Source organism: Coccinella septempunctata, chromosome 2 (genome assembly GCF_907165205.1).
Source record: "Coccinella septempunctata chromosome 2, icCocSept1.1, whole genome shotgun sequence".
In the NCBI taxonomy this organism is placed as follows: domain Eukaryota; kingdom Metazoa; phylum Arthropoda; class Insecta; order Coleoptera; family Coccinellidae; genus Coccinella; species Coccinella septempunctata.
The window spans coordinates 10,150,059-10,160,966 of NC_058190.1; the positions used below are offsets into that span (position 1 = coordinate 10,150,059).

At 38.1% G+C, this 10,908-nt stretch overlaps 2 protein-coding genes across 2 annotated transcripts; both read right to left on the minus strand.

Annotated features, from left to right (window-relative positions):
- Positions 1–2,138: 2,138 nt before the first annotated feature.
- Positions 2,139–4,673, minus strand: LOC123306953. Its single transcript, XM_044889154.1, has one exon. The coding sequence runs from the start codon at positions 4,671–4,673 to the stop codon at positions 2,139–2,141; it is 2,535 nt and encodes an 844-aa protein (XP_044745089.1).
- A 1,213-nt stretch (positions 4,674–5,886) lies between these two features.
- On the minus strand, positions 5,887–7,416 carry LOC123306954. The gene has a single exon (XM_044889155.1). The coding sequence runs from the start codon at positions 7,414–7,416 to the stop codon at positions 5,887–5,889; it is 1,530 nt and encodes a 509-aa protein (XP_044745090.1).
- Between the last annotated feature and the right edge of the window lie 3,492 nt (positions 7,417–10,908).

A 10,908-nucleotide genomic window follows, 5' to 3' on the forward strand; every position in this document is an offset into this window, starting at 1 on the left:
CGGAAAGCCTTTCCAAAATATAATGACCAAATGACCGACAGTGATATTTTTTCCATAGCTGAATACCATTTCATTTTTGACTTCGGATAAAAATATAATTCCAACGGAACAGATTGGAACAAAATTGGGTGCTAACTAAAGGCATAAAAAATAATTATATTAATCATATAATCAATAAAAAATGGATGAAACCTCATATCTAAGAATTCCTGCTTACCTCAGATCGGCCTCTAGATGATGCACCGGTAATCCTCAACTACACGTCACCAAAGTGCACAGTTACAACACTACAGAGTTATCACTGGGTTCTCGACACTTCATGTTATCTTCATTTTTGACAAGCACCAATTCTGATTCAGAAGATGAGAAAGAAAATCAGGAGACCGCGATGAAGCTAAGCAACAACTTGGTTGTTTCATTTGTCCAAACGAAAGTGACCCAATCACGATTGAGAAAGCTTTCATGAAGAAACATCCTATTCAAGTTGTGGAAGGAAAAGGTACAAAATTGCCCTTTCAGCCTTCCCAACTTTATAACCGACATTTGTCATGTCGTCATGTGAAAAAATACACCGAAAATGGTTATCATATTCAATCCAGCTGAATAAAGTATAGGTACTGTTCGTGCTGTATGGCTTTTGGAGATATAGGACAAAGAGGCTCTACCTTTATTACTGGTCATGATGTTTAAAAAATAGAAAACTATACCCATCATGAACTTGCTGCGAAAGCAGCTTTCCAATGTCAAAAAGGCTATGATATTTCAACTCTCTTGAATACTCACCAAACTAAACAGCAAGAAAGTGAAATTCAAACTAGAAGATTGGTAATCCAACGATTGATAGATATAGTTTTGATTATAGGAAGGCAAAGCATTGCCTACAGAGGTGACAAAGCAGAAGCAGCCTACGCTCTCGATTCTTTACAAAATCATGGTAATTTCCTTGAACTGGTTATGTTGGTGGCTAATTATGATGTAATTTTGCAAAGCCATGTACAAAAATGTATCGAAGACAGCAAAAAGCACAGACTAAAAATTACGGACGGAAGACAGGAAAGCAATCTAAAAAACCCATTGGACGAGGATCAATGTTGACTTTTTTTATCAAAGACTTCCATTAACAAGTTAATCAAGATAGTGAACTCGATGGATCGAAACATTATTTTGAAAGACCTCCAAGATAGCATCATCTACAGTGTAATAGTGGACAGCACCCAAGATATAGCTGTCATGGATCAATTGGCAATATGCGTACGCTATGTCGTTAAAGGAAAAGTATATGAAAGACTTTTAGAAATTGCAGTTGTTAATGACTCAAGTAGACTTGCGTTATCAGAACTTATAAAATTAAAATTATCTGAGCATGGCATTGCAACGTCAAATATTACGAAAATGACATTGATGTCGAGTTAGAGTTGGACTTTAAGAGGAAATAGGATCAAAGAAAAAAATTATGATCGGTGAAAAATCGGAAGATGAAGCTGACTCCATTTCAACAGTGTAACATCACAAAATTGTATATTTTGATATTTTAGACTGTGCGAGGATGAGTACTGAAGAGAGATTTTGCGCAAACAAAGACGTTTTGCAGGTTTTTATTGGTTGGACCCCAAAAAGTTTGACTATATCTTAAAACTCGAAACATTTCCCACCGAAGCCCCGCACAATGTTTCTAAATTATATAAAATTGAAAGAAGTCGGCTGTTGATAGAGTTGCGACAGTTTGGAGTTTGCTCAACAATATTGCAACTTCTTCTTCTTCTTCTTCTTCTATTTCTCTCTATGACCCGGCTACTTGGCCATGTGGTCAGGCTCAAGTGTCTCCTGATGGGCAAACCCAGAGGATATCTGGACCCTTCTCCACCTCCGGATCTCCACCAAGAAATTTTCTTCTTCCACGCTCGCTTTCTCTTCTGTCAACTTCTGATTCTATGGACTTCTATGATCTTACTTTTAGGTTATGTTCGGTTTTGTTTTGGTTTATCTTCCAACTCAGCGGTGTTAAGTTCCGATATAGGTAAATCTACAGAGGAAAAACACAGGAAAGGGTGTTAGTACATTCAGCTGACTGAGAAAAATCATGCGCTACGATATCTACAAAGCCAAAATCATGCCTGCAATCCACGATTCAAAGCGCACTACAATCTAATATGAGATGATGAAATAAAAGCTACAATTGTGTTAATGGTAGTTTCTTTCAGGTGTGAATCTAGCAAGCAATCATAAATCGTTAGTGGAGCGACCTTGCACTCTTTCACTAATGTGGAGTACAAGGTTTGACAATTAACAGTGTTATTCGAACATCCGAAGAAGATGTGATCCAAATCTCCCTGTTCTCCACACTCACAATTGTTGTTATCCAATACCTTTATTCGATATAAATGCTCTGGGGAACAACAATGACCCGATCTTAATCTATTTATAGTTGTGATGGCTTTCCTTGTTAGACGAAGACATTCTGCAAACCATGGTTTTGGAGTAATTTTATTTTTCGTTCTCAAATGGGCATATCTTCTACCCTTTTGCCGGCTGACATCGTGCCACTCGTTTTCCCACTCTCTCCATATCTTCATTTTGTATGTTGGCCAGTGTTCACGCGGGTGTGCCCTAATCCTTTGTGTCTGAAGTGGACCATTAGCACCTATTTTGGCAAGCGAGTCTGCCCGTTCGTTTCCAACAATATTGGTGTGTCCAGGTATCCACATTAATTTGGTCGAATAATTCCTACATTGTATATCATGTATCAGTGCTCTGATCTTCAACACAAAAGGGTTGACATCCGCACTGAGAGACCACGAAGCTATGGATTGCAAAGAAGACATGGAGTCTGTAAGAATCACCGATGATTTTATTTCCTGCGAAAATATGTACTGAAGAGCCCTGTATATGGCCACAATCTCAGCCGTGCACACAGAAATATACTTTGGCAAACCCTCCGACATCGAGTACCCGACCGTAGACGAGAAAACTCCAATACCTACCCCTCCCTGAGCATTCTTGGATGCATCCGTAAAAAATTCCAAACAACCCTCAAACTTTTCACGAAATCTTTGTTGGAACAAGGGTTCATTGTTTACATGTTCTTTTCTTAGGCCCATGGTGTCATACCGTATAGGGTTGTGATGAATCTGTATTGAATATTTAAAACAATGCAGAATTGGGGAAGAGTCTATATCTGGGAGAATCTCCAGCACCTCCTTGGTGGCCTGGACAAATGCAGGGATTGGCCCATTGTTCCAAAATCCTTTAAATCTGACTAGTTGCTGTAATAAGTTCATCATCCCCGGGTTCTGAACATAACATAGTCTGCTGATAAATTTAAATGCCAGCCATCTCCTCCTATATTTCGGGGGAGGCTCTCCACTTTCCGCCAACATTACATTAATTGGGGTAGAACGCATATATCCCAAAGCTATACGTAGAGACTGATACTGGACCCTGTCAAGTTGGTTATACAAAGATTGGGCGCATCTTCCCACAAATATTGTGGCGTAATCCAGATGGGGGCGAATAAGTGACTTGTATACATTCAACAGTAGTGTAGGGTGGGACCCCCACCAAACCCTTGTCAACCTCCTCAGCAAGTTTATTCCCCCCATAGCTCTACCACATATGTTCTCCACGTACATTCTCCATTTAAGTTTATTGTCCAAATGGCATCCCAGATACTTGACACTGTTACACCAGGGGACTTGGGTGTCAAAAATTTGGATCCTTGGCAGTTGTGGGAGTGTTTTGCCTTTATGGAATGCCAGTACTTTGGATTTTGAGGGGGATAGTTGTAATCCTCTATCATTCATCCAACTAGACACATTATCCAAGGTTCCGTTGACCCTCCCGCATATCCTCTGCAAATCCCATCCTGCCGATATTACACAAAAATCATCTGCAAACTGTACTATTAATGTATCTTCCTCAGCACACTCAGCAACCGAAGCAGTATAAACATTAAACAACAATGGGCTCAGTGATGAACCTTGTTCCAAACCAGTGTTGGCTTCTCCTGGGCCGATTGGTTCTCCAGAGTGAGGATCCAGGACAAAAACGTCCCTACCCGTGAGCATGTTCTGAACTATAGACACCAAATCAAATGGAACCCTCAATTTCAGGAGGTCCTGTAACAGCACCTCAACCAGAACCCTATCATAAGCTCGGCTTATATCCAAAAAGGCAATCACTACAAACTTATTAAAGGAGAGTCCAAGATATATCTGCGATATCACATAACACAGACAGTCCTGAACTGACCTACCCTTACGAAAACCAAACATCAGACTGTCATCTCTCAACGAACTCTCGAAGATATGTTCTATTCTAACCTTGATTATAAATTCTAGGGTCTTGAGCAGACATGAAGACAATGCAATGGGGCGATAGCTCTCTGCTTCATTAGGGTTCTTCCCTGTTTTACAAATTGGAATGATCAAGGTGCTTTTTAATGATTTGGGGACACTGGGGTTAATCAATAATGAATTGAACAGTTCTATTATTTTTAATTTCATTGACATGGGTAGATTTTTCAACATGCTGTATGTCACACCATCTATTCCAGGAGCCGTGTCTTTCTTTTTCAAATGAAGGATATTCGTGAATTCGTAGTAGGTGAACGGTGGACTAACAATTAGATTATTCTGTATAGTAGAAGGGCTTTGTATTACAGCAGGTGTTATCATTGATAAAATTTCCTCTCCACATGATCTTTTAGAAAGACATTTAGGGCGAGGAAATATCGAATTCTGAAATCTTTTAATAGTATTCCACATATCCTTCGCATTTTTGTGATGTAGTGTCTCGCAGAAATTCCTGAAACTTTCCTTTTTTGCCTGGCGAATTAAGTATCTAGTTTTGGCCCCTAGTTTTTTTGTTAGTATATAATTCTCCTGAGTTGGCTGATGATAGAAATCTTTAAATGCCCTGCGTCTCTCCTCAATGGCCTGTGAAATTGTATCGTTCCACCATGGTGCTTTCGGGACTCCCGTTCTAGATTGGCATCTTCTGGGGATAGTAATTGAAGCAACTCTCTGAATGGAGGTAACCACCTCCTCCAGAGATCTAATTTCTCTAGTTTCATTTAGGTCAAATGAGGTGTTGTATGCAAGCCAGTCAGCTCGTGCACAATTAAATCTAGGGAATGGGGATGTACTACGACGAGGCCTCCTACTGTTCCTGGGATCCACTTCAATGGTTAAATATATTGGAAAATGATCCAAATAATTACCGTCGTAAATAACAGACCATGTTGCACTCCTGGCAACCTCATGTGACACCAATGTCAAATCTGGAGCGCTTTTGTTCTGACCAGGAGGGGTGTGTCGTGTTCTGGATCCATCATTCAACAAAATTAGGTCTTTTGATTCTATTAGGTCTTCTATTAGCTTGCCTTTTGTATTGAGGGCGCCTGACCCCCACATGGGATTTTGGGCATTAAAATCACCCAACAATATGAAGGGAGGTCTAATATGTTCAATAATTTTATCCAAATGTTCTTGTCTAAGATTAAATTTAGGGGGAATATATATATTAACTATAAGGATTTGATCTATTTTAATCATAAGCACCTGTAGACCATCAGGCAGACTGAAATTCGATGGACGTACATGTTCAAATATAATGGTGTCTTTAATAAAGAAAGCTACTCCTCCATATCCATCTTCTCTGTCTTCTCTAACAATAGAGAATCCAGGAAAATGGTATGGTTCCAGTGGTTTAAAAAAGGTTTCTGATAAGGCAAATATGTCAATATTCAAATCCTTGAGTTTTAGTTTGAGTTCTTCTTTATTGCACCTTACTGAATGTATATTCCACTGAAAGATATTTAAAGTGGTTCTAATTGTAGGATTTAAATATATCTTATTTGCCATAATTAATGTTGTTGGATTAGTTTCCCTAGTAGAAATCGTCCTCCGAAGGAGAACGAACTCTCTGGGAAATTTCTTTCATTATATTTTTGATAGATTCTAAACTCTGTGGACATATGGATTCTTGGCTTAAAAAGCCGTCTACTTCTGCGAACAACATCTCATTACTTAGTCCTGAGGTTTCCCTATTTGTATAAGAACTAGGGCGATTATCTGAATGGATAACAGATGAATTGTTCTCGGATTGGAACATAAAACCGTTCGATTGAGCTCTGGCAGGGGAATAATTTGTTAGTGCAATTTTGTGTTTCTCAGAATCGTAACCTGGGGAGGATGGATTTTTACGTTTTTTAGGGGATGCTACTATGTTACTATACGGCTTCATCGGTGTTTTAAGCAACAGTCTTCGGTGTGGGGCTTCCACCACCTCAGCTCGCGAGTGGCGACTTGACTGCGATGGCAGAGCTGGAAATGCCTGAACGTTTCTTGTATTTAAGTTATTCGACCTAAAAAATTGCTCGGCCTCAAAATATGACAGGTTGTCCACTGCCATTTTTTCCCGGATGGCTTTCTGTCTACTATACTCGGGGCACAAACGATTTGTCGATTCGTGGTTATTGTTTTCTTTGCAGAATACACATTTGGCATACTGCATATCATATTCACACTCCGCCTCCTCATGGTTTTCTCCACATCTACGACATCTTTTCTTACCTCGACATAATTTTTTTGTGTGTCCATACCTAAGACAATTATAACACTGTATGACAGGCGAAATATAGAGTTTCACTTCCTTTTTGTTATAGCAGATACCCAGGTATTTGGGTAGGGTCTTTCCTTCGAACGTTATAAGGTATGAAGCAGAAGGTACATAGTTGACTTGTCCATTTTCCACCTTTCTTTTATTTAATCTTCTGGCGCTCACAATTTTAATCGGTGATTCACAGTTCAGAATGTCCTCGTCTACAACGTCAGATCCAACATCGCTAATAACCCCCCTGCAAGTCACCAAACGGGATGGAACATAGATTAAATAATTTTCATCAAAAATTGTTTCGTTGTCAATGAAATCATTTGCTTGGCTAAAGTTATTGAAGTCAACCGCAACTTTGTTGGCTCCCTTTCTACTCAATTGTTTGATTCCCTCTATATTATTGGTCGCCAATATTTTCCCTATATTCATAGGGTGAATATTGTTGTTTTTTGATTCAATGATTACCGAAAATGGAGCTTTATCTGTCTCTTTATATCTTAATTGAGCCAAATTCCTAGTAACCTGTGTTTTGGAAAAATTCTTTTTCGCTTGAGCATTCATCTGGTCGGAAAAAGATAAAAGACTTATGATTGCTTCCATCGATTCGAGGTTCTGAATAAAAATATCAAAATTGGCAACATCTGTTTTGTTTTTTAAGCTGTCGATATCTCTCGCTAACTCCTCTAGGTCAGCTTGAGATATCGTTTTTTTCGAAATTAAATTATCCCAAATTAATTTACTCTTTTCGGAAAGGTATGGTTGAACTGGGGGGAACGTTAACGTTCCCCCCTGTTCTTCATCCATTTTAATCTATTCCCCTGCTAGGAGTCAGGGGATATAGGAAAAACTACCAGTATCAAAATTGATTAAATGCAATTTACAAAATAAGGTTTACTCAATCAACTAAATATGTCGATCAATCGACTCACCAGTTGTGTTAACTATGGGATGGATAGGATAACACACTCACACACTGAAAAAATAAGGAATTTTTCGGAATTTATTAGCTCTCAGAAAAAGTGACCGCTTTCTTCGAACCTTAACCTCCGAACCGAACATGGCGTCTCTATTGCAACTTCATAGCGGCAAAGTCCACTGAGAACTACAGGGACAGATGCAGTGACGAAGAAGACGATTCGAACCCAATGTTTCCAGTGTTTGGCATATGCTTTTTCTGTTCTGTTTCAACTTACCCAATCTGGATTGTTTACCAACCAGTAGGTATATTGTATATAAATTTTTTCTCACCTTGTACCCAAGTCACATGTGAACGAGTTTTCTTCAAACTCAAAATAGTCAAAAATCGACTTCGGTCATCTTTAGGCCAAGACCTTATGTCCAGTCTGCTTTTAATTAATGTTGAGAGGGAAATTTTTTATGATTTGGACAAAAATAAAATAATAGATGAAGTAGCTTCAACAAATGAGTTGCTTACAAAGAAGCTGTTACTCTAGGCTTATGCTAGGGGAGTAAAATATTAAATCATCTAAGCTGAGTTATTTTTTAAAGATGTTAGTATTACTTTTCTAATCCGTAAAATCCGTTTGTCATTATTTTTATTACACAAATGATTTTGACATAATTCGTTAATACTTTGGTGTGAATAAAATAGTGCACCATATTTTGAACTCCGTTGTAATTATTGACAGAAAGTGTTTTGTATTGTTGTGGTATCCTAAAAGTACTGTGGATTTCTTATTTTAATGAATAATTAAGTCAATAGAAGTCGTAAATCATAATATTCGTATAAAAACCTAGCTGATTTTTTTTTCTTTATAAGTGCCACAATACTGTAAAAACGCGTTTTCATTGTTTTCAAGCTATGTTCAAAAATTTTCCGGGTGAGAGCACCTGTAGAGGGCCCCTTTATAGGTTTTAGCTGTAGGCCCCAAATGGCCCTAGTCCTGGCCTGCCTGAATGTTCGGAGAAGACTATTCTGAGGTGTCCTCTCTAGTCCCCAGCAGGGCAGTGCCTTTTTCAAATGCAGAGTCTGGAGACGTTGCAAGCAGATGGTTAAGTTGCATCCGATAAAAGTCGGACTCAATTTTTGTTATATACAAACAAAATGGCTGCTCCAATATGTTTGTTGGACGAATCTTGACTTGTGATCCGATTCTATTCCTAATTGAATTCACTAAAAAGGGATTAATAACATTTTTCCTGGTATCACACTCACACTTATTATTCATTAGTATAATTATTTCGGAGAGTTTGAAGTTTATGACGACTATTGAGAAATGTCCTAAAGCATAAACTGCAAAGCGCTTTCGTTTTTTTTTTCGTTCTTAATACTAAAAAATAAGTTTTGTAATAAATCGCTCCAAGTATACCTACAACCACATAATTTGGCCATTAGGTTTTTCGTTTTTTCAGAGATTATTGAAACTGGAATGGTGAACTCTGTCACGGATATCGGATGTCGTCTGACTATGTTTAGGGTGAAAAATTAGAAATGAATTTAAAAATAGAATATGTGAATAATTGTACTCAATTTGTTACGAAAAAGAAGAACACAGTCGAATTTTAATTACAGAATAGTACAGGTATAAATTTTATTCATTGGTGAAGCAATGAGGTACAGTATGCCTCATAATGTAAAAGAAAAAAGTGACCTATATCAACTATTGACTAAAGTATAGGTTGGATTATTTCTACTCATCATTTGGACAACAGAACTTCAATTAATAGATCAATCCTTCAGTATGTTGCAAGGTGAGTGTTGTAACCTCTTCGGCAGGGCTGCTTCGCTTTTTTGTTGCGTTGCAAGGAGTTGCTTTCGTCCCATTCTATTCTGAAGGGAACGAGGAGCTTGCAACATCTCGAAACAAAATGTACAGACAAATAGTCAGACGATACTCGATATTTTTGACAGAGTTCACCTTTCAAGCTTCAGTAGTCTTTGGATCCGACTTTTATCGGATGCAACTCAACTGTCCGCTTGCCAGACTTTGCATTTGAAAAAGGCACTGCCCTGCTGGGGACTGGAGAGGACACTTTAGGACAGTCTTCTCCGAACATTCTTGGATCTTGGAGTCGTACATTCACAAATTTAGTAGGAGTGAAGTGGGCATTGACTGTGATCAGCTATAGGGTGTTGGTAGAAGCTCGGCCCCCAATTCATGATTTTTATAATTTATAAAATATTTATAATATTTTTATTTTATATAAAGGAACATTATAATCGTCTTAACATGTTCTCGAAATAAATTCCTGCCAAGAAACTGAAACAGTGGTAACACAAAGTTTATCTAGCTCGTTCTAGTTGCTAATTATTGAATTTTTTTGTCTTATTTTTTGGTGAAAACACCAAAAATTGTTCCAATGGTGAAGAACTGTGGATCTTTTTCGAAAATGAAAAAATTTTTGTTTGCATTCGTTAGTAACTCGTTAGTAACTATTTGTAACACCAAAATACTCAAAGGTATTAGTAGAAAAACACCGCATTTCGCTGGGTGCTAACTTCACGGTTAAAAATAGCTCTATATGGCGAATTCACTGAGGGAGCCCGGAAACCAGGAAGCCAGTAAAAGCGGTTACACTACATCAATCCCTAAAATCAGTTGATGCCAATCATAACTGGGAACAACTAGCGTTAGACAGGTCACAGTGGAGGTCTTTGGTACATAGTTATAATGGAGACTCGAGAAGGATACAGCGGCGGCCAGATCTGGTTGGTGACTATCCATGCCCGGAGTGTGGTAGGATCTGTAGGTCACGTTTGTGTCTCCACAGTCACAGGACAGCACACAGTCGCAATTAGCCCTGAAAAATTATAAGTCTGTTCGCACTTTTTTCTTTTTTTTTTCTTGTTTTTCTTTTTTTTGTGTTTTGTAGATTCATTCCCGGCAACGGGATACAGCAATGAATGACTGAATGAATGAACTTCACGGTCACCCACTGAGAAAAGAGAGTACAGTTGGAAAGTTCATCGTTAGTAACTATTTGTAACACAAAAATTTTTGTTTGTAACCTTACCTATGATGGGAAAATGACATCCCCAAAATGCGAAGCTAGCACCCACTTCTTCTAAAATGAAGATTATTTTTTTCCATTCGTTAGTAACTCGTTAGTAACTACACTGCGCAAAAAAATTAACGCACATTCTGAAAATCTCAATTTTAATGAAAGTTAACTCTACATTGACTTTATAACTTATTTTTCATGTTCTCTCGGGAAGGTTTTGAACGAAACAAGACACATTAAATGGAAGAAAAATTCAGGATTTCACCGAATCTTATGTGAAAGAAGAGAAATGTACAATTTTCAAAATACTGAAATGCTGATAAGTGATTTAAC